Source organism: Mustela lutreola, chromosome X, assembly GCF_030435805.1.
Source record: "Mustela lutreola isolate mMusLut2 chromosome X, mMusLut2.pri, whole genome shotgun sequence".
Taxonomy (NCBI): Eukaryota; Metazoa; Chordata; class Mammalia; order Carnivora; family Mustelidae; genus Mustela; species Mustela lutreola.
In genome coordinates, this window is record NC_081308.1 from 132635170 (window position 1) to 132657053 (window position 21884).

The 21884-nt window shown below is 51.7% G+C and overlaps 4 protein-coding genes across 4 annotated transcripts in view; 1 reads left to right on the forward strand and 3 right to left on the reverse strand.

Annotated features, from left to right (window-relative positions):
* Positions 1 to 2827, reverse strand: part of CLIC2 (chloride intracellular channel 2) — a 37450-nt gene extending 34623 nt beyond the window's left edge. The window contains exon 1 of the mRNA XM_059157481.1: positions 2593 to 2827. Within this exon, the coding sequence (XP_059013464.1) occupies positions 2593 to 2679 (87 nt within the window). The 5' untranslated portion in view covers positions 2680 to 2827. The remainder of the gene's footprint in view (positions 1 to 2592) is intronic.
* LOC131821400 (histone H2A-Bbd type 2/3-like) lies at positions 1119 to 1745 on the forward strand. The gene has a single exon (XM_059157483.1). It carries the CDS (start codon positions 1248 to 1250, stop codon positions 1587 to 1589), a length of 342 nt encoding a protein of 113 aa, XP_059013466.1. The 5' UTR covers positions 1119 to 1247; the 3' UTR covers positions 1590 to 1745.
* Positions 2828 to 6793: 3966 nt separating the features above from the next.
* Positions 6794 to 8493, reverse strand: LOC131821812 (40-kDa huntingtin-associated protein). The gene has a single exon (XM_059158141.1). It carries the CDS (start codon positions 8402 to 8404, stop codon positions 7271 to 7273), a length of 1134 nt encoding a protein of 377 aa, XP_059014124.1. The 5' UTR covers positions 8405 to 8493; the 3' UTR covers positions 6794 to 7270.
* Positions 8494 to 9336: 843 nt separating this feature from the next.
* Positions 9337 to 9963, reverse strand: LOC131821813 (histone H2A-Bbd type 2/3-like). Its single transcript, XM_059158142.1, has one exon. The coding sequence runs from the start codon at positions 9832 to 9834 to the stop codon at positions 9493 to 9495; it is 342 nt and encodes a 113-aa protein (XP_059014125.1). The 5' UTR covers positions 9835 to 9963; the 3' UTR covers positions 9337 to 9492.
* Between the last annotated feature and the right edge of the window lie 11921 nt (positions 9964 to 21884).

Here is a 21884-nt window from a genome sequence, read left to right on the forward strand (position 1 = left end):
TAGGACCCCGCGAGCCCGCTCCTAGCTCCACAGGGCACGGCACGGGAAACAGGAGCTCAGACAGAACCTTGTAGGCGACCGTCCACTGCGGCGCACTTCCCATGGGCCCGGAGGTGGACATCACCGCCAGGCCGGTCCGCTGAGGACCAGAGTCCACGACTCGTGGTCTCTCCGTGCTGTGGCCTCCTGTCCACAGCCATCAGAAGACACCAAGTGGGGGAGGAAGGGGGGTGCCGTGGGGAGCGTCTGCCCGCCAGCTGCGGGGCTTCCTTTTGGGGGCGGGGCCCACGCTGTGGAGCGAGATAGGGATGACGGTCGCCCCTCACGTCGAGGGTCTGCTTGGGGCCACGAGGTCCTCCCCCGTCTGGGGTCTCTTGGGTAGGACGTCCCAGTGGGGCGGAAGGTGAGCCTCCATCTCCTCCGCGAGGCGTCGTGGGGGTCCTGGGGGGGGGGAGGGGCGGGGGGGGGGCAGGCTCCCGCGAGATAGGGGTGACGGTCGCCCCTCACGTCGAGGGTCTGCTTGGGGCCACGAGGTCCTCCCCCGTCTGGGGTCTCTTGGGGAGGACGTCCCAGTGGGGCGGAAGGTGAGCCTCCATCTCCTCCGCGAGGCGTCGTGGGGGGCCGTGGGGGGGAGGGGCGGGGGGGGGCAGGCTCCCACTCGCGCCATTTCTCGGCGGGCCCGAGCTCCCGGCAGGGGCCGATGGGAAAGCGGTGACCTCACCGGATCTACGTGTCCCGAAGTGTGTGGCCCCGGACCAATGACGGGGGTCGGTCCGTGGTCGCTAGGAGACGGCGGCGTAAGGGTCCGAGTCACGAGTCCCAACCGGGTGGTTGGAGAAGTTGGGACTCGCTGAGCCCCGCTGAGCCCCGCCGAGCCCCGCTGAGCCCCGCCGATCTCCGCCGAGCGCCGCCGAGCCCCGCCGAAGCCGCTGAGCCTCGCCGAAGCCGCTGAGCCCCCGCCGAGCCCCGCCGAAGCCGCTGAGCCTCGCCGAAGCCGCTGAGCCCCCGCCGAGCCCCGCCGAAGCCGCTGAGCCCCGCCGAAGCCGCTGAGCCCCGCCGAGCCCCGCCGAAGCCGCTGAGCCCCGCCGAGCCCCGCCGAAGCCGCTGAGCCCCGCCGAGCCCCGCCGAAGCCGCTGAGCCCCGCCGAGCCCCGCCGAAGCCGCTGAGCCCCGCCGAGCCCCGCCGAACCCCGCAGAGCACCGCCCACCTAGGCCCGTCGCCGAGCCCGAGCGCAGCCGAGGCCCAGCATGCCGGCCAAGAGGAGCCGTCGAGGGTCGTCCGGAGGCCAGAGGCAGGCCCGCTCCCGCACCGCCCGAGCCGAGCTGTCGTTCTCCGTGAGCCACGTGGAGCGCCTCCTGCGCGAGGGCCGCTACGCCCGGCGCCTGGGCTCGTCCGCGCCGGTCTTCCTAGCGGCCGTCATCCAGTACCTGACGGCCACGGTCCTGGAGCTGGCGGGCAACGAGGCCCGGAACTGCGGCAGGACGCGCATCACCCCGGAGCTCGTGGACATGGCGGTCCACAACAACGCGCTGCTCAGCCGCTTCTTCGAGTCCACCACCATCTCCCAGGTGGCCCCGCCCCACGACTAGCTGCCGCCCCACGCCACTCGGCCGCTCGGCCCGCCCGCCCCAGCCGGGCCTGCTCCCCGCTGCGGCGGCCCGGGGCGGGCTGGGGCCTCGGGCCCAGCGCCTCGAAGTCCCCACAAGGGGCTCAAGAAACCCGTGTGTCCAAGCAATAAAAGCCAAGGAAAGAAACCTGCGCGCCTGTGTGTGTTTTCGCGCGTGCGGGCGCTTCGGTCACTCGGTGGGCCACGTGCTTCGGGGATGTCCCCCGAAGGACAGACCCCCAGGCAGGGGGGTGGGGGGGGTTCGGAAGAGCCGTTTCTCTCAGGGACGGTGCACGGGCGTGGCCCCGGGTGGGACAGGCTGGATGGGGGTGCGGGGGGGGGGCGCTGGCGCCCCCGAGACCCCCACATGAGTGCCGAGCAAGCCAGAGCCCGGGACCATCCCGGGAAGGACGGGGTTCCTGGGGCCGCAGCTCAAGACCAGGACCGCGGCGTCGTGGAGGGGACAACGTGCCAGGGCGACCCCCCGGGGATGGGGCCGAAGGGTGGACACACCTGTCGGCGTGGACTCTGGTAGGGCAGGGGCTTGGTCCGGAAGGTTGAGGAGGGACGGTGCAGGGGTGACGGGCGGGGAGGGGGTGGGTTGGCCACCGCGAAGCGTGCAGACTTGGCGGGGTGGACACACTTGGGGCGGCGGGCGGGGAGCAGGGACTCGGCCCTCGCGAACCATGCGGACTTGGCCTTAGGGCCACGTGGCGCCGCGGCTTGAGTTCTGCTCGGCTTCCGTTTAGGGACGCTAGGGGACGCCCGTGCTAGCAACCCGGGCCAGCAGGCTGTCGCCTGGCAACAGCCGGCCCCTGGCCAGGCCCCGCCCCAGGACTGACGATTTGCATAGACAACGCCCCCCCCCTCCCCCCCGTGAGGCCTCTGGCGGCGGATCCCGCGCTTTTCCTAGCGCCGGCGCGGCAGGGCGCGCGCGCACGCGCGGTAGTGCGGCCTCCTCCCCCACCCCCGCACCCGCGCCTCACCTCGACCGAGCGAGCGGCTCGCAAGGCACGTCGCCTCCAGGCGCCGCCGCGCCCCACCGACTGCGTCAGAGAGCAGGCGACGAACATGGCGGCGTCCGCAGCCGGCCTGGGCGGCGGCGCGGGCCCCGGGCCCGAGGCTGGGGACTTCCTGGCCCGCTACCGCCAGGTGTCCAACAAGCTGAAGAAGCGGTTCCTGCGGAAGCCGAACGTGGCGGAGGCGGGCGAGCAGTTTGGCCAGTTGGGCCGCGAGCTGCGTGCCCAGGAGTGCCTGCCCTACGCGGCCTGGTGCCAGCTGGCCGTGGCGCGCTGCCAGCAGGCGCTCTTCCACGGGCCCGGGGAGGCGCTGGCGCTGACCGAGGCCGCCCGTCTCTTTCTGCGGCAGGAGCGCGACGCGCGCCAGCGGCTCGTCTGCCCGGCCGCCTACGGGGAGCCGCTGCAGGCCGCAGCCAGCGCTTTGGGCGCCGCCGTGCGCCTGCACCTCGAGCTGGGCCAGCCCTTTTCCTAGCGCCGGCGCGGCAGGTGTTTTACTGAAACTTTAATTTCTTCATTGTTATAATAAGAGCAGATGAGACTGAGTGTTCAGTGTGGTATGTTCGTAGACTGTTATAATGACTACATAACACCTGTCCTCCAGTTTAGATCGTGATTAGAAGAGTTAAGGAGCAATTAAATATATAAAGTATTATATGCATACATGTGTGTATTATTATTTTAAAATTATAAAAATATAGTGCTAAAATAAGAATTTACTTATTTATTTAAGAAAGATTCCCCTTTCTCTACATCCTCTCCAACACATGTTGTTTATTGTCTTGTTAATTTTGGCCATTCTAACTTCTGTGAGGTGTTATGTCAATGTGGTTTGGATTTGAAACTCCCTGATGGCTAATGATGATGAACTTTTTTTTATGTGTCTGTTAGCCATTTGTATGTCTTCATTGGAGAAGTGTCTGTTCATGTCTTCTGCCCATTTTTCGACATGATTATCTGTTTTGTGTGTGTTGAGCTTGAGGAGTTCTTTACAGATCCTGGATATCAACCTTTTGTCTGTACTGTCATTTGTTTTTGTTGTTGTTGTTGTTGTTTACAAATGTTAATTTATTTAATCTTCACAGTGATCTAGCCCATTTTACAGATAAGAATACTGAATTACAGGAAATAAATCACTTTCCCAAGGTATAGTGCTAATAAATGGCATAGCCATGATTCAAACCCAGGTAGTCTGACTCCAGTGTCTAAACTCTGTATTTTTTTAAAATTTTTTCAGTTTATTTATTTTTAGAAAAACAGTATTGCATGCAAAACAGTATTTGCATGCAATCCGTGCCCTCTATAATACCCACCACCTGGTACCCCAACCTCCCACCCCCCCCCCGCCCCTTCAAACCCCTCAGATTGTTTTTCAGAGTCCATAGTCTCTGATGGTTCACCTCCCCTTCCAATTTCCCCCAACTCCCTTCTCCTCTCTAACTCCCCATGTCCTCCATGCTATTTGTTATGCTTCACAAATAACTGAAACCATATGATAATTGACTCTCCCTGCTTGACTTATTTCACTCAGCATAATCTCTTAACCATTCTACATTGAGTGGCTATATAGGCATACTTCACTGTTGTGGTAATTTGCAGCTAACTGGGGCACCTGTGTGGCTCAGTAGGCGGAGCATCTGCCTTCAGCTCAGGTCATCCTACCCAGGGTCGTGCTCAGTGGGGAGCTGCTTCTCCCTCTCCCTCTGCCTGTTGTTCTGCCTACTTATGCTCTCTGTCAAATAAATAAATAAAATCTTTTAAAAAATAATAATTTATAATTAACTAATGATGAAAGATATTGAGCACATTTCAGTTTTCCAAGAGAGTGATGCTAAAATATCCAGCATGATTATAATTTTTCTGATATCTAAATAACCATTCCTGGAGTGCCTAGGTGGTTCAGTGGATTAAGCCTCTACTTCTGCTCAGGTCATGATCTCACGGTCTTGGGATGGAGCCCCTCATCGGGCTCTCTGCTCAGCAGGGAGCCTGCTTCCTCCTCTCTCTCTGCCTGCCTTTCTGCCTACTTAAATCTCTGTCAAATAAATAAATAAAATCATTAAAAAAAAAAAAGAAGAAGAACCATTCCAGCTTCCCTATGCCTTCTCTCTTTATGGCATATATTTATACATCCTTTTACTTTTGATTTTTCTGTGTTTATATTTGAAGAGCATCTCTTTTAAAAATCTTATTCTATTTTAATAACACTTAAAATGAGATCTATTCTCTTAATACTTTTTTTAGTATACATTATTGTGGACTATAGGTACAATGTTGTTTGTCAAGTCTCTAGAACTTATTAGTATTGCTTATTTGAAACTTTATGCCCATTGATTAGTGACTTTCTATTTTGTCCTCCCCTCAGGCCCTGGCAACTACCATTGCACTCTCTGATTCTATGAATTTGACTATTTTAGAAACATCATAAAAGTGTAATTGTGGGGGTGCCTGGGTTGCTCAGTGGGTTAAAGCATCTGCTTTCGGCTCAGGTCATGATCCCAGGATCCTGGGATTGAGCCCCACATCGGGCTCTCTGCTTGACGGGGTGCCTGCTTCCCCTATCCCCCGCCTGTCTCTCTGCCTTGTGATATCTGTCTGTCAAATAAATAAATAAATTTTTTTAAAGTGTAATTGTGCAGGATTATGAATACCAGCTATGGCTATGTGATCAGTTACAGAAACAGGGATTGTAATTGACATGAGCATTTTTTCCTTCATTTATTATCGGTATGTTTTTCAGTTTGCGTGCATAAAGTATCTGTTTTCGGGGCACCTGGGTGGCTCAGAGGGTTAAGGCCTCTGCCTTCTGCTCGGGTTATGATCTCAGGGTCCTGAGATCGAGCCCCGAATTGGGCTCTCTACTCAGCAGGGAGCCTGCTACCCTTCCTCTGCCTGCCTCTGCCTACTTGTGATCTCTGTCTGTCAAATAAATAAATAATCTTTTAAAAAAATCTGTTTTCTTCCCTCTTTTATCCTCTTATTATATAATATAGGGAACACTGAATTTATATCATAGTATTTAAGTATTCTTTTTTCTTAAAGATTTTATTTATTTGACAGAGAGAGAGAGGACAAGTAGGCAGAGCAGCAGGTAGAGGGAGAGTGGAAGCAGGCTCTCCACTGAGCAGAGAGCCCAATGTGGGACTCTATCCCAGGACCCTGAGATCATAACCTGAGCCAAAGGCAGCCGCTTAACTGATTGAGCCACCAAGGCACCCAGTATTTAAGTATTCTTAACTTTACATCATAGTATTTAAGTTTCAGGATGTCAAGGAAAAAAGTAAATTTTACTTGCGTGTAACGTGCGGACCAAGAATCTTTGTAAATGTAGTACTTTGAAACGGGTTGCTGTCCTGCTCTTGGGAAACAAAGACGCGGTCCGGCATAGGCACGTGCACGCGATACGAAAGAACCATGCTGATTTTACACATTTGTGTTAAGGCAGAGTTGCAGAGAGATCCCTACTACAAATAAAAGTCGTCCCGTGGGCTAGGCATACCTCTGGGGCTAGAACCTAGAACCGGAACGGTGAATTCCAAGGCACATCGGGCCCACCTGTGTTAGAACGCGCCCCCGCCCCTTGCACGGGACCCAGCGGCCTTGCAGCTGAGAGGTCCACGTGGCAGAGGGTCTCTGTAGACTCCTGGGCTGGCACAGCCTGAGGACTAACACACACTGTCTGTGTCAAAGGGATGACTAGCTCATGGACCTGAAAGACAGCCACCTGTTTTTCTCCTTTCTGCTTCCTGATTATGTGGAGAAGCTGTTCCCATGTTACAGATGGAAGGAAAGCGAAACCCCACGCTAGGAGCATCCGAAGGGCTTTCTTATGGACCTGGGGCCGTAGCCACAACCGCTTAGGGCGTCAAATCATCCCAAAGAATAGGTGTGGGGCGGACGAAACAAAGAACTTGGTTGGCCACTTGGATTGACACTTATCTGTGCTAAGAAATCCAATCACGATAAAAAAAAAAAAAAAATCCTATAGCTTACGTACTGGGCGCTGTGCAAAATCCAGTCCTCACTTTGCAACAAAGATGTAGGGGGCGGGGCGTCAGGTGGAAGAAGAGGTAAGGGATAAAGGGGGTTCTGACTTGTTTTTGGTTTGGGGTTTTTTTTTGTTGTTGGTTGGTTGGTTTTTTGGTAAAGATTTTGTTTATTTGCTTGAGCGAGAAAGAGAGTGTGCAGGCATGAGAGGGGAGAAGGTCAGAGGGCGAAGCAGACTCCCCGCAGAGGTGGGAGCCGGATGCGGCACTCGATCCCAGGACTCGATCCCGGGATCATGACCCGAGCCGAAGGCAGTCGCCTAAGCAGCTGAGCCACCCAGGCGACCCAGGGGGTTCTTATTTGTCTGTGGGCAGTCTGGGGGAAGAGAGCCATGTCCTCCATGGATCCTGCCACGTGGTTTCCCTCCCACCGTCTCGGCAGTAAGTTCTGGGAACACAGGTAACTTGTAATCAACTTAAAGCCTCAGGAGGCAAGCGGAGTAAGAGCAAGGCAGAACTGCGAGGATTCCTGTCTTTTATTCGGACCCCCTTCCCTTCCCCGCCGCCCGCCCGCACCCCCCGCCCCGCCCCTCGGCCCAAAGGCCAGGGCAGATGCACGAAGTTCTGCCACGAGCCCAAAGTCCCTTGGTCGAAGTGATTCATCAGATGCCCTGTCCCGAGGGGGAGACGGCTTCTTGCAGGACGAGGTGAAGGAGGTGATTCTGCTCAGCAGTCAAGAGCGGCCACATCTCCACCTGCAGCGACTTGACGGCTTCCGTGTCCTTTTCGTGGGTAGCCATGACCAAGGACTGGAGCAGCAGGAACAGCTCCTCGGGAAGCTGGCCCCCGCTCTCCTGCCCGTGGCTGTCGAAAGCCTCCCAGGAGTACTTCTCCAGGGTGTGGGCATGCTCCGGCAGCAGCTTGGCGGGCGGCGGTTGCAGGAGCAGCAGCAGCAGCACGCGGGACACCTCGCAGCGGACCAACACGTCCGCGAAGGCTCCGAGCGTGGCGGGAGAGGAAGCGCCGGGCGCGGAGGCGGCGCTGGGAGGGAGCAGCGCGGCGGGCACGGCCAGGGCGGCGCCGGGGCCCGCCTGCTGCCCCGGGGGCGGCGGCGGCGGCGGCGGGGGCGGCGGCGGCGGCTGCACCGGGTGGCTGCCGTGCTCCCGCGCCAGGCGCTGCATGCGCGTGAAGACGGCCAGGGCGCCGTTGTAGTCGCGCGCCAGCAGCTGGCAGGAGGCGGCGTCGCCGAGCGCCTGCAGCGCGGCCAGGGGCAGCTGCGGGAGCTGCAGCTGGGCGGCGCGCTGGAAGTGGCCGGCGGCGGCGGCCGGCTGGCCCAGGTCGCGCAGGGCGGCGGCCAGCTCGAGGCAGAGGGCGGCGGCGGCGGCCGGCTGGCCCAGCTCGAGGTGCAGGCGCACGGCGGCGCCCAGAGCGCTGGCTGCGGCCTGCAGCGGCTCCCCGTAGGCGGCCGGGCAGACGAGCCGCTGGCGCGCGTCGCGCTCCTGCCGCAGAAAGAGACGGGCGGCCTCGGTCAGCGCCAGCGCCTCCCCGGGCCCGTGGAAGAGCGCCTGCTGGCAGCGCGCCACGGCCAGCTGGCACCAGGCCGCGTAGGGCAGGCACTCCTGGGCACGCAGCTCGCGGCCCAACTGGCCAAACTGCTCGCCCGCCTCCGCCACGTTCGGCTTCCGCAGGAACCGCTTCTTCAGCTTGTTGGACACCTGGCGGTAGCGGGCCAGGAAGTCCCCAGCCTCGGGCCCGGGGCCCGCGCCGCCGCCCAGGCCGGCTGCGGACGCCGCCATGTTCGTCGCCTGCTCTCTGACGCAGTCGGTGGGGCGCGGCGGCGCCTGGAGGCGACGTGCCTTGCGAGCCGCTCGCTCGGTCGAGGTGAGGCGCGGGTGCGGGGGTGGGGGAGGAGGCCGCACTACCGCGCGTGCGCGCGCGCCCTGCCGCGCCGGCGCTAGGAAAAGCGCGGGATCCGCCGCCAGAGGCCTCACGGGGGGGAGGGGGGGGGCGTTGTCTATGCAAATCGTCAGTCCTGGGGCGGGGCCTGGCCAGGGGCCGGCTGTTGCCAGGCGACAGCCTGCTGGCCCGGGTTGCTAGCACGGGCGTCCCCTAGCGTCCCTAAACGGAAGCCGAGCAGAACTCAAGCCGCGGCGCCACGTGGCCCTAAGGCCAAGTCCGCATGGTTCGCGAGGGCCGAGTCCCTGCTCCCCGCCCGCCGCCCCAAGTGTGTCCACCCCGCCAAGTCTGCACGCTTCGCGGTGGCCAACCCACCCCCTCCCCGCCCGTCACCCCTGCACCGTCCCTCCTCAACCTTCCGGACCAAGCCCCTGCCCTACCAGAGTCCACGCCGACAGGTGTGTCCACCCTTCGGCCCCATCCCCGGGGGGTCGCCCTGGCACGTTGTCCCCTCCACGACGCCGCGGTCCTGGTCTTGAGCTGCGGCCCCAGGAACCCCGTCCTTCCCGGGATGGTCCCGGGCTCTGGCTTGCTCGGCACTCATGTGGGGGTCTCGGGGGCGCCAGCGCCCCCCCCCCGCACCCCCATCCAGCCTGTCCCACCCGGGGCCACGCCCGTGCACCGTCCCTGAGAGAAACGGCTCTTCCGAACCCCCCCCACCCCCCTGCCTGGGGGTCTGTCCTTCGGGGGACATCCCCGAAGCACGTGGCCCACCGAGTGACCGAAGCGCCCGCACGCGCGAAAACACACACAGGCGCGCAGGTTTCTTTCCTTGGCTTTTATTGCTTGGACACACGGGTTTCTTGAGCCCCTTGTGGGGACTTCGAGGCGCTGGGCCCGAGGCCCCAGCCCGCCCCGGGCCGCCGCAGCGGGGAGCAGGCCCGGCTGGGGCGGGCGGGCCGAGCGGCCGAGTGGCGTGGGGCGGCAGCTAGTCGTGGGGCGGGGCCACCTGGGAGATGGTGGTGGACTCGAAGAAGCGGCTGAGCAGCGCGTTGTTGTGGACCGCCATGTCCACGAGCTCCGGGGTGATGCGCGTCCTGCCGCAGTTCCGGGCCTCGTTGCCCGCCAGCTCCAGGACCGTGGCCGTCAGGTACTGGATGACGGCCGCTAGGAAGACCGGCGCGGACGAGCCCAGGCGCCGGGCGTAGCGGCCCTCGCGCAGGAGGCGCTCCACGTGGCTCACGGAGAACGACAGCTCGGCTCGGGCGGTGCGGGAGCGGGCCTGCCTCTGGCCTCCGGACGACCCTCGACGGCTCCTCTTGGCCGGCATGCTGGGCCTCGGCTGCGCTCGGGCTCGGCGACGGGCCTAGGTGGGCGGTGCTCTGCGGGGTTCGGCGGGGCTCGGCGGGGCTCAGCGGCTTCGGCGGGGCTCGGCGGGGCTCAGCGGCTTCGGCGGGGCTCGGCGGGGCTCAGCGGCTTCGGCGGGGCTCGGCGGGGCTCAGCGGCTTCGGCGGGGCTCGGCGGGGCTCAGCGGCTTCGGCGGGGCTCAGCGGCTTCGGCGGGGCTCGGCGGGGGCTCAGCGGCTTCGGCGAGGCTCAGCGGCTTCGGCGGGGCTCGGCGGGGGCTCAGCGGCTTCGGCGAGGCTCAGCGGCTTCGGCGGGGCTCGGCGGCGCTCGGCGGAGATCGGCGGGGCTCAGCGGGGCTCGGCGGGGCTCAGCGGGGCTCAGCGAGTCCCAACTTCTCCAACCACCCGGTTGGGACTCGTGACTCGGACCCTTACGCCGCCGTCTCCTAGCGACCACGGACCGACCCCCGTCATTGGTCCGGGGCCACACACTTCGGGACACGTAGATCCGGTGAGGTCACCGCTTTCCCATCGGCCCCTGCCGGGAGCTCGGGCCCGCCGAGAAATGGCGCGAGTGGGAGCCTGCCCCCCCCCGCCCCTCCCCCCCACGGCCCCCCACGACGCCTCGCGGAGGAGATGGAGGCTCACCTTCCGCCCCACTGGGACGTCCTCCCCAAGAGACCCCAGACGGGGGAGGACCTCGTGGCCCCAAGCAGACCCTCGACGTGAGGGGCGACCGTCACCCCTATCTCGCGGGAGCCTGCCCCCCCCCCCGCCCCTCCCCCCCCCCAGGACCCCCACGACGCCTCGCGGAGGAGATGGAGGCTCACCTTCCGCCCCACTGGGACGTCCTACCCAAGAGACCCCAGACGGGGGAGGACCTCGTGGCCCCAAGCAGACCCTCGACGTGAGGGGCGACCGTCATCCCTATCTCGCTCCACAGCGTGGGCCCCGCCCCCAAAAGGAAGCCCCGCAGCTGGCGGGCAGACGCTCCCCACGGCACCCCCCTTCCTCCCCCACTTGGTGTCTTCTGATGGCTGTGGACAGGAGGCCACAGCACGGAGAGACCACGAGTCGTGGACTCTGGTCCTCAGCGGACCGGCCTGGCGGTGATGTCCACCTCCGGGCCCATGGGAAGTGCGCCGCAGTGGACGGTCGCCTACAAGGTTCTGTCTGAGCTCCTGTTTCCCGTGCCGTGCCCTGTGGAGCTAGGAGCGGGCTCGCGGGGTCCTAGGGTCATTCCCTGGCTACCTTCCCCGCCGCAGCCGGACCACTCCCCCATCCCAGGAGCCGTGGGCCAGGGTCCCAGTTCTTCCACATCCTCGCCCAGACTGGTCATTTCCCGCTTGGTTGGTCTTTCTGGGGCCTAGAAGAGCCGTCCTACTGGGGGGCGAAGTGGCATCTCACGGCAACCTCGCCCCCCGCCCCGCCCTCTTAGAGAGGGAGCGGAGGAGGGGCAGAGGGCGACAGAGAGGGGGAGAAGCTGAAGCAGGCTCCATGCCCGGCGCAGAGCCCACCGTGGAGCCTGACGCGGGCCTGGGTCTCGCAACCCAGAGAACAGGCCTGGCCTGAGCCGAGGTCCAGAGTCCAGACGCTCCTCCCGCCGAGCCACCCAGGCGCCCCTCCCAGGGCTTTGGACGTGCACGTCCCTAACGGCCACCGATGGGCAGCGGCTGTCCATGGGCCTCCTGGTCGCTTGCACGCGCGCTTCGGAGGAACGTCTGTCGGCTCCCGTGCTCGGCCCGGCTCTGTCCGCCTCTTTGTGGCTGAGTTCAAAGTGTTCTTTGGGCGTCCGGAAGAAGACGCCCTTGTCGCCTAGGTGCCTGGCAAAGGCTTCCCCCGTCCTGGGGCAGGGGTTTCCGGCCTTTCCCGGCCTACACTGTTCCTCCTTCTCCCCTCCCCAAGTCCTCCTCCTCCTCCCCCTCTTCTTCCTGCTCCCTGCGCCCTCCTCCTCCTGCTTCTTGTGTGCCTATGCCTTTCCTACCCCATTTAAGAAACTCTTGCGTAATAGTTTCTAGAAACAGACCGTTTCTAGACGGAGCCCTTTGGTGCCCAAAGAGATTTGCTTTGGTTGGGGTGCGACTGATCCTTTGGTTTTCTCCTCCGGCTCCTCCCCCTCCTCCCACCCCTCCTCCTCCTCCTCCCTCCTCCTTCCTCCTCTGTTCCTCCTCCTCCTTTTCTTGTGGCTGTGCTTTGGCTGCCACCGTATTTAAGGAACCTCGCCTAACCAAAGCCACCGGGTTTTACAGCTGTGTTTTGTACCAAGGGTTTCATAGTTTCCTGTTCACATTCAGGCTTGTGAGCCATCTGGGGGGTTCAATTTCGGTTTTATCCTGGACTCCACATTCTTTCTCGTGTCTGCGGGTATTCAGTTTTCCCAGCACCACACCTGGAAGACATTGCTCAATCCTACATTGAGTGGCCTGGGCACCCTTGTTCGGTACCAACTGTTCATAAACCCGTGGGTTTGTTTCTCACTCTAACTTCCTAATCGTTGACCTATATGTCTACCGTTGTGTCAGTACCACACTTTTTGGGATCGCTCGCTGGAGCTCAGAAATACGTTTTGAAATTGGAAAGTGCGAGTCCTCCAACTTTGTTCTTCTTCCGGATAGATGGTTTTGGCTATCTGTGTCCCTCGCAGGGACACATGCATTTACGATTGGCTCTAACATTTCTGCAAAACAACTCTTTGAGATTTTGATATGGGTTGTATTCAATCTCTGTATTGCCTTGGGGATTACGGACATCTTACCAATATTACCTGTTCGGTTTACTGAGGCAGGATGTCTTACCGTTTATTTGCATCCTCTTTAATTTCTTTCAACAATACTTTCCTTTCAGCAAATACAACTCTTGCACGTCTTTTGTTAAATTTATTCCTCATTGTTTTATTCTTTTTGATGATACTGTAAAATGAATTATTTTCTTTTTTTGCTAAATTTTTATTTAAATTCCAGTTAGTCAATATACAGTCAAACATTAGTTTCAGGTATAGAATTTACTCATACAACAGCTACATACACCCCCCAGTGCTCATCACACGTGTCCTCCTTAATGCCCATCACCTATCTAACCCATCCCCCATCAACCTCCCCTCTGGTAACCATCAGTTTGTTCTCTATAGTTAATGTCTGTTTCTTGGTTTTCCTCTCTTTTTTTCCACTCTATGTTCATTTATTTTACATCTTAAATTCCACATTTGAGTAAAGTCATATGGTATATGTCTTTCTCTGACTTATTTCGCTTAGCATAATACTCTCTAACACCATCCAATGTCATTGCAAATGGAAAGATTTTATTATTTTTGATGTATCAGTACTATTCCATTGTATTTATACACACCATATCTTCTAAATCATTCATCAATCCATGGACATTTGGGTACTTTCCATAATTTGGCTATTGTAAATAATGTTGCTGTAAATGTTAGGGTGCATGTATTCCTTCAATTAGTCTTTTTGTATTCTTTAGATAAATATCTAGTAGTGCAACTGCTGGATCATAGTTCTATCTGTAAATTTTTAGAACACTCCATACTGTTTTCCACAGTGGCAGCACCAGTTTGAATTCCCATCAACAAAATAATAGGTTTCCCCTTTCTCCACATCCTCACCAACATCTGATGTTTCCTATGTTGTTCATTTTAGCCATTCTGACAGGTGTGAGGAAATACCTCATTGTAGTTTTGATTTGTATTTCCGATGATGAGTGATGTTGAGCGTCTTCATGTGTTTGTTAGCCACCTGTATGTTTTCTTTGGAGAAATGTCTATTCATGTCTCCTGTTCATTTCTTAACTGGATTATTTGGGGGTTTTTTGGGGTGTTGAGCTGTATAAGATCTTTATGTATTTTGGATATTAACCCTTTATAGGATATGTCATTTTCATATATCTCTTTCCATTCTGTAGGCTGTCTCTTAGTTTTGTTAATTGTTTCTTTCACTGTGAAGAAGCTTTTTCTTTTACTTAGTCCCAATAATTTATTTTTGCTTTTATTTTGCTTGCCTCAACAGACATCTGGGAAAAAGTTGCTATGGCAGATATCAGAGAGTTTACTGCCTATACTTTCTTCTAGGATTTTTTATCATTTCAGGTCTCACATTTAGGTCTTTCATCCATTTTGAATTTATTTTTGTGTATGGTTTAAGAAAGTGGTCCAGTTTTATTCTTTTGCACATGGCTGTCCAGTTTCCCCAACACTATTTATTGAAGAGAATGTCTTTTTCCCATTGGACATTATTTCCTGCTTTGTCATAGATTAATTGACCATAGAGTTGTGGATTTATTTCTGGATTTTCTATTCTGTTCCATTGATTTATGTGTCTATTTTTGTGCCAGTACTACAGCTTTGTAATTTAACTTGAAGTCTGGAATTGTGATGCCTCCAGCTTTCCTTTCCTTTTAAAATGTAATATTGGCCATTCAAGCTCTTGTGGCTCCAAACAGATTTTAGTATTGTTTGTTCTAGCTCTGTGAACAATGCTGTTGGTATTTTGATAGGGATTGCATTAAATGTGTAGATTGCTTTGGGTAATACGGTTTTTATTTTAATAATATCTGCTCTTCCAATCCATGAACATGGAATGTTTTCCCATTTCTTTGTGTCATTTTCCACTTTTTAATACGTGTTTTATAGTTTCCAGAGTACAGATCTATTACCTCTTTGGTAATAGGCATCTTATGGTTTTTGGTACAATTATAAATGGGTTTGATTCCTTGATTTCTCTTTCTGTTGCCTTGTTATTAGTGTATAGAAATGCAACAGATTTCTGAATGATGACTTTGTATTCTGTGACTTTACTGAATTAATGTATCAGTTCCAACAATTTCTGGGTTGAGTGTTTCAGGTTTTCTATATAAAGTATCATGTCATCTAAAAAGAGTGAAAGTTTGGCTTTTTCCTTGCCAGTTTGGATGCTTTTTATTTATTTTTTTTCTATGATTGCAGTGGCTAGGTGTTTTACTACTGTGTTAAATAATAATGGTGAGAGTGGACATCTGTCTTGTTCCTGACCATAGAGGAGATGCTCTTAGTTTTTCCTCATTGATTATGATATTTGCTGTGGTTGTTTCATATATGGCTTCTATTATGAGTAGGTATGTTCTTTTTAAACCTACTTAGTTGAGGATTTTTATCATGAATGGATGTTGCACTTTGTCAAATGCATTTTCTGCATCTGTTGAAATGATCATATGGTTCTTATCCTTTCTTTTATTCATGTAGTATATCACATTGATTGGTGAATATTGAACTACTCTTGTAGCCCAGGAATAAACCCACTTGATTGTGGTGAATGATTCTTTTAATGCATTTAACGGATTCCATTTTTTTTTTTTTTAGTATTTTTATTGAGAATTTTTGCATCATGTTCATCTGGGATATTGAGCCATAGTTCTCTTTTTTTGTGTAGTCTTATCTGGTATCAGGGTAATGTTGGACTCATAGAATGAATTTGGAAGTTTCCTTTACATTTTAATTTTTTGGAATAGTTGGAGAAGAATAGATATTAACATTTATTTAAGTGTTTAGTAGAATTTCCCTGTGTAATCATCTGATCCTGGACTTTTCTTGGGAGATTTCTTATTATTGATTCAATTTCTTTGCTTGTTATGAGTCTGTTCAAGTTTTTCTATTTCTTCCTGTTTCAGTTTTGCTAGTTAATATGTTTCTAGAAATTTATCCATTTCTTCCAAGTTGTTCTATTTATAGGCATATGATTTTTCATAATACTCTCATAATTATTTGTATTTCTGTGGTGTTGGTTACTCTTTCTTGTCTCTCATTTGTGATTTCACTTATTTGGATCCTTTCTATTTTCTTTTTGATAATTCTGGCTAGGGGATTATCAATTTTTATTAATTCTTTCAAAGAGCCAGCTCCTGGCTTCATTGATTTGTTCTATTGCTTTTTAAGTTTCTATATCATTTATTTTTGCTCTAATCTTTATTATTTCCCTTCTGCTGGCTTTAGGCTTGGATTGTTGTACTTTTTCTAGCTCCTTTAGGTATATGGTTAGGTTTTTTATCTCAAAATTTTCTTGCTTTTTAAGGCAGTCCTATATTGCCATATACTTCCCTCCAAGGACAACTTTTGCTACATCCCAAGGTTTTGGCTGTTGTGTTTTCATTATCATTTGTTTCAATGTATTTTTAAATTTCTTCTTTCATTTTTCTGGTTAACCTATTCATTTCTTAGTAGCATGTTGTTTAACCTGCATGTATTTGTGGTTTTTCCAAATTTTTTCTTGTGGGTGACTTCAAGTTTCATAGTTCTGTGGTCAGAATATATGCTTGGTATGATCTCAGTCTTTTTGTATTAATTGAGGCCTGATTTGTGACACAGTATGTGACCTATTTTGAAGAATGTCCCATGTGCCCTTGAAAAGAATGCATATTCTGCTGCTTTAGGATGGAATGTTCCTAATATATCTGTTAAATTCATCTGATTTAGTGTGTCATTCAAAGTCAGTTTTTCCTTGTTGATTTTCTGCTTAGGTGATCTGTCTATTGTTGTAAGTGGGATTTTAAAGTCTCCTACTATTTTTGTATTATTATCAATGAGTTCCTTTAGGTTAGTTATTGTTTTATATATTTGGGTGCTCCCAAATTGGGTGTATAAATATTTACAATTGTTACATCTTTTTTTGGATTGTCCCCTTTATTATGATATAGTGCCCTTCTTTATCTCTTGTTATAGTATTTGGTTTAAAGTGCAGTCTGTGTGATATAAATATTGATACTCTGGCTTTCTACATGCATTTGCATGATAAATGTTTCTCCAGCCCCTCACTTTCGATCTGCAGATGTCTCTCAGTCTAAAATGAGTCTCTTTTTGGCAGCATATAGATGGATCTTGCTTTTTAAAATCCATTCTGACACCCTATGTCTTTTGATTTAAACTTTAGTCCATTTACACTCAGAGTAATTTTGATAGATATGTATTGAGTGCAATTTATTCCTTGTTTTGTCATTGTTTCTGGAGATTTTTCTCTGATCCTTTCTTGTCATTGTCACTTTTGGTCTCTCCTTTCCACTCAAAGAGTCCCATATGTATTTCTGGCAGGGCTGCTTTAGTGGTCTCTAACACCTTACTTTTTGTTTGTCTGGGAAACTCTTAACTTCTCCTTCTATTCTGAATGATAGCTTTCCTGGATCGAACTTCCTGGCTGCAAATTTCTCCCATTCAGCATGTTGAATATACATGCCACTTTCTCTTGGCCTGCCAAGTTTCTGTTGATAAATCTCCAGCTAGTCTTATGTATTTTCCCTCATAAATGAAGTACTTCTTTTGTTTTGCTTTTAAATTTTTTTCTTTATTACTAGATTTTCCACATTTAACTAAAATATGGCTTGGTATTGGCCTGCTTTTGTTGATTTTGATCAGATTTCTCTGTGCTTCCTGGATCTGGATGTCTGTTTCCTTCCCCAGATCAGGGAAATTTTCAGCTACTATTTCCTCAAATAAATGTTCTGTCCCCTTTTCTTTCCTTCTGTGGATCTCCTATAACATGCTATTATGTTTGATGGAGTTACTGAATTCCCTAATTCTACTCATATTCCATGATTCTTTTTTTTCAGCTTCATTATTTTCCATTACTTTATCTTCCATATCACTTATTCATTCTTTTGCTTCTTCCATCCTTGTGTTCACTGCATCAAGTGTATTTTAAATCCTAGTTATTGAATTTTTCATTTCTGATTTTTTAAATCTCTTACTCTGTTTTAAGGGTCTCCCTGAAGTCTTCCATTCTTTTATTAATCCCAGAAAATATTCTTATGATTGTTGCTTTAAATTCTCCTTCAAGCATGTTACTTATCTTTGTTTCACTTAGATCTCTGGTGTGACCTAGTTTTTTCACTTGGGATGAATTCCTCTGTCATGGGATTTTTTTTTCTAAATTTCTGTCTTCTTCTCTGTGTTAGATAAGCCTGTTATGTTTCTTGATCCTGAGAGTAATGGCTTCATGAAGAATAGGTCTTATAGTGTCCAGGGCCTGCCACCTCAGGGAATGTCTCTGGTGCATGTTGCATAAACTCTGCTGTGTTTTGAATGCTCCATCCTTCAGGCCAGTTGTCTGACAAGTTTCTCCTTGCCTGCAGTGGGCAGTGTTCAGGCCTTGGCCCAAATGTGGTGACTTTTAACTAGGTGTGATCTGGTCTGCTTGTTAAATAAGACCTGATACCACTTCCACTAGAACTGAAGCCTTGCAGAACTCTCTGGTCAGGAGACACGGTGTGGGCAGGAGTTTCTGTTGGTCTTTTGGGGAAGGATCCACCATGGTGGGACTCGGCACACTTGACCAAGAAGGGCAGTAGCAGCAGAGGACGAGGGTGTGGGACCTGCTGTAAACAGGTTAGGCGGACAGTGGTGGCAGTGGGCTATTTACCGAAGGTGGTTCTGTGTTTACGCTGAGGGATGGGGGAGGCAATGGCACCAGCCCCTCCTTATTCCCCAGAGATGGATCTCTGTGTCCACGGCTCTCAGGGATGTGCTCCCTGAGAGTGCATAATCCAAGCCCCCAAACCCACCGTGTGAACCAGGTGTTCTTCAGATTGCTGTTTCCACACTGTCTCTGGGTTGTGTGCTTGCCTTCTGTCCAGAAACATCACTGCCTTTTGCACTCTAGCCCAGCCTAGCCTGCTGACTTTTAAATCTCCAGGCTTTAGGGACAAGGTGCAAGTAGGGGCCTGCACTGATCTTCTAAGGGAAGGTTTCACCATGCTGGGACTGAGGCAGGTTTGGCCAAGAAGGGTAGTTGTGCCAGAATGCAGGGGTGTGGGACCTGGAGCAAGCAGACTAGGCAACCAGTGCTGGGGCCAAGCTGCCTTCTGCAGGTGGCTCTGCATTTACACTGAAGGGTGGGGGAAAGAAAGAAATGGTACCAGTGGGCTCCTTTGTCCCAAGAATGTTGTCTCAGTGAATGCTACCTCTTGGGGACCAGGGACACTCTCCAAGAACAAATAATCCAACCTCCCAGTGTGCCCCAGGTGTTCCTCAGATTGCTGTTTCCATGCCATCTGCCCCTGGGTTGTTTGCCTGCCTTCTCTCCGGGAGTAGGACAGTGCCCTCAAGGCTCTGTCTTAGCCAAGCCCACCAATCTTTAAAACTCCAGTCTTTAAGCCCTTCTGGTTGCAAGAACTCACAAAAAATCAGTCCTACTTTTCCTAGGCAATAGCTTTGGGGTAAGTGTTCTTCTTGTGTGTTCCCCTGTGTGCTCCCTTCTCTCTTGACTTTCTCCACAACCACAGCTCCCTTTCCATTGCAGCTCCTGTGATCTATTTCTCCTGCAAACCACACCTCCACACTTGCTACCTTCTTTGATGTGGTATCTTCTCTCCCTTTAATCATGGAACTTATCCTTGCAGTCTTCATGTTAATTTCTGGGGCATTTAGAATGACTTGATAGTTATCTAGTTGTGTTTGAGGGATGGGAGAAACCTGGGGTCCTCTTACTGTGCTGCCATCTGAACTGTCCCCTGCATTTCTAATAATAAATATCCTCAGCTAGATGGATCTCTTCCTCCTTCTGTCTACCTCACAATAGCATTCTATGAGCCTCACCATAGAGTATTTCAGCTGGGTTCTTTTTGGCAATGCTTTAGTGTCATTACCCTTAGATATTTTTCTCTTGAAAAAGTGGCTCACAGAAAAATATTCCAGCTGCGAGAATTTCAGAGTCTGGGGTGGAGAAGAATGGGGATTTACAGCTTTTAGGATGCATATCTCTAGTTAACTAACTTTTCTGTTTTTAACATGAGATTCCAGCCCTAAGCTCCCAGTCCAGAGTCCTCTGCATTTCAGGGAATAACACTCCAGACTTCTGTCAGGAAAGGGAAGGTTCATAGTCTCAGTTTAGTCAGGTATCAAATGCAGGAGAGGGTTTGGAAATTTTTTTTTTTTTTAAGTATTCAAGCGTGGCTTCCCTCTCTTTTTAATTTTTTTTGAAAGATTTTATCTATTTATTTGACAGAGGTCACAAGTAGGCAGAAATGGAGGCAGAGAGAGAGGAGCAAGCAGGCTCCCCGCTGAGCAGAGAGCCCGATGCGGGGCTTGATCCCAGGACCCTGAGATCATGACTTAAGCCGAAGGCAGAGGCTTAACCCACCGAGCCACTCAGGCGCCCCGGAAATTCTTTTTTTAATTTAATTTTATCTTTTCAGTGTTCCAAGATTCATTGTTTATGTACCATACTCAGTGCTCCATACAATATGTGTTCTCCTTAATACCCACAAGGTTTGTACATTCTTAAACAGTTTTTAAACAAACCTCATTATTTTGGTGCCCACTACCCTCCTCCACTTCCAGAGATATCTATTTCCACCTTTGAAGATTCTTGTGGGTGGGGTGGAAAATGGGGTAATGAATGAGGTGGGTTTTTGGCTTCTCCCACTAAGGGTTTAAGATTCACCACTAAGTCAATTACTATTCATCCATCTGCTTTTCAGCATTCAAAATTTAGTTGTTGCCTTCTTTCCTGCCCTTCCAATCTTTAAAGTATCATTTTATAGTAGTTTCACTGGGGTTTTGGGAGATGATGAAGTTACATGTGTAAGTATGTGTTCTATCTTAACTAGACATCATGGCAGGCATAGGTGCCTGCCTACCTGCCTCATTTATCTTAACACCTTTGTTATCAAGCCATTCTGTGTAAAACACTCCAGACACTTCTCGTCTCATCAAGCTCTCTGATCCATCCTCTGCCCTTTCTCTCTGATCCGTTCTGCCCTTTCAGCTGTCACCTCCTGTAGCACCTACTCAAACCAGCTTCCTATCTATAAACCCTAAGGCTGTGCTTGAATGCTTTGCCAGTATGTGTACATTTCATGACCTGTCTACTCTCCCTGACTCCTAGCATTTCCACACACTTTTCCAAGTCTGACTCTCATTGCTTTTCTCCTTCCATCTAAGTAGAATGCTGATTTCTGTCAAACACACAGACTAGGCTTCTTCCCTCCTATTTGCTCAAATGATGTTGGTGACAAAAATAAACCACTACTGAGTATTTATGTGCTGCTCACTGTGGTACACATTTTATGCACACAACCTCATTTCATTCTTCATCACAGCTTTATCAGGTAGATGACATTTATAAGAAGAAACATAGGCTCAAGGAAGGAAAGTGACTTCCCCAAATTTACCAGGCTAGTCAGAGAAAAAGATGGAGTTCAAGCCCAGTTTGATCCAATTCCATGTTCTTTACATGACAGTACACTGACCCAGTCAAGGAATCAGAGAGGGATCTAGAAAGCAGAAGGTGAGAGGACACTGAGTACCTAAACTGGAGGGGTTAGGGGTGGCCGTCCTCAATGGGACAAAGGATAGGCCATAGAGAAAGGTGGGGCCAGCAGAGAAAAACCTTCACTGACTTCATAGGTTCACATAGGATTGACCGTGTGATTTACTTAGGCACAGGATAAATTACCATGCTTATCTACCCATAAAAAAGTAGGTTAGAACACCACTATGAAACTATATGAGACACACAAACAGGGCTTAAGATGATTTTTACAATAATAAAAATGCCTGATGATTTTTTCCAGAAAGGAAGCTTGGATTCCATTAATCAAGCTAAGACTTAACAATCTGAGTGGTCCAAAAGTGTTCTGAGTAAGATGAAGGACAAAAGCCAGGCCCACTGCTTAAAGCCAAGGAGTAGGATAAACTACCCACAAAACAACCAACCCCTGAATGTAGGTCTGACAATAAAGTACAACCATATCCACCAGGGTCTTTGGCTCTGGTGAACTGTAGGCCTAAGAAGGCAAGGACACAGACATGGCCTGACTTCACAAGTAAGCCACCAGCTGGCTGTGTGAGTGGATCTCCAATATACCCAAGAGCTTCCTGGGGCAGTGATATGAATATATCCTATAAAATGGTTTTGATCCTAACAGTTGACATATTTTGCAAGAGTGTGGAAGGAAGGAAAAATGCTGAATGGATTGATTTCTTTCTATCAACAAGTTTCTACCTTTGGAAGAAGTAAAATTAGAAAATGTGAAGAACACTTTTTTTTTTTTTTAAGTCAGGG

Coding starts and splice junctions, on each gene's coding strand:
- LOC131821812 (XM_059158141.1), bottom strand. CDS start 8,404: ATGGCGGCGTCCGCAGCCGGCCTGGGCGGCGGCGCGGGCCCCGGGCCC.
- LOC131821813 (XM_059158142.1), bottom strand. CDS start 9,834: ATGCCGGCCAAGAGGAGCCGTCGAGGGTCGTCCGGAGGCCAGAGGCAG.
- LOC131821400 (XM_059157483.1), top strand. CDS start 1,248: ATGCCGGCCAAGAGGAGCCGTCGAGGGTCGTCCGGAGGCCAGAGGCAG.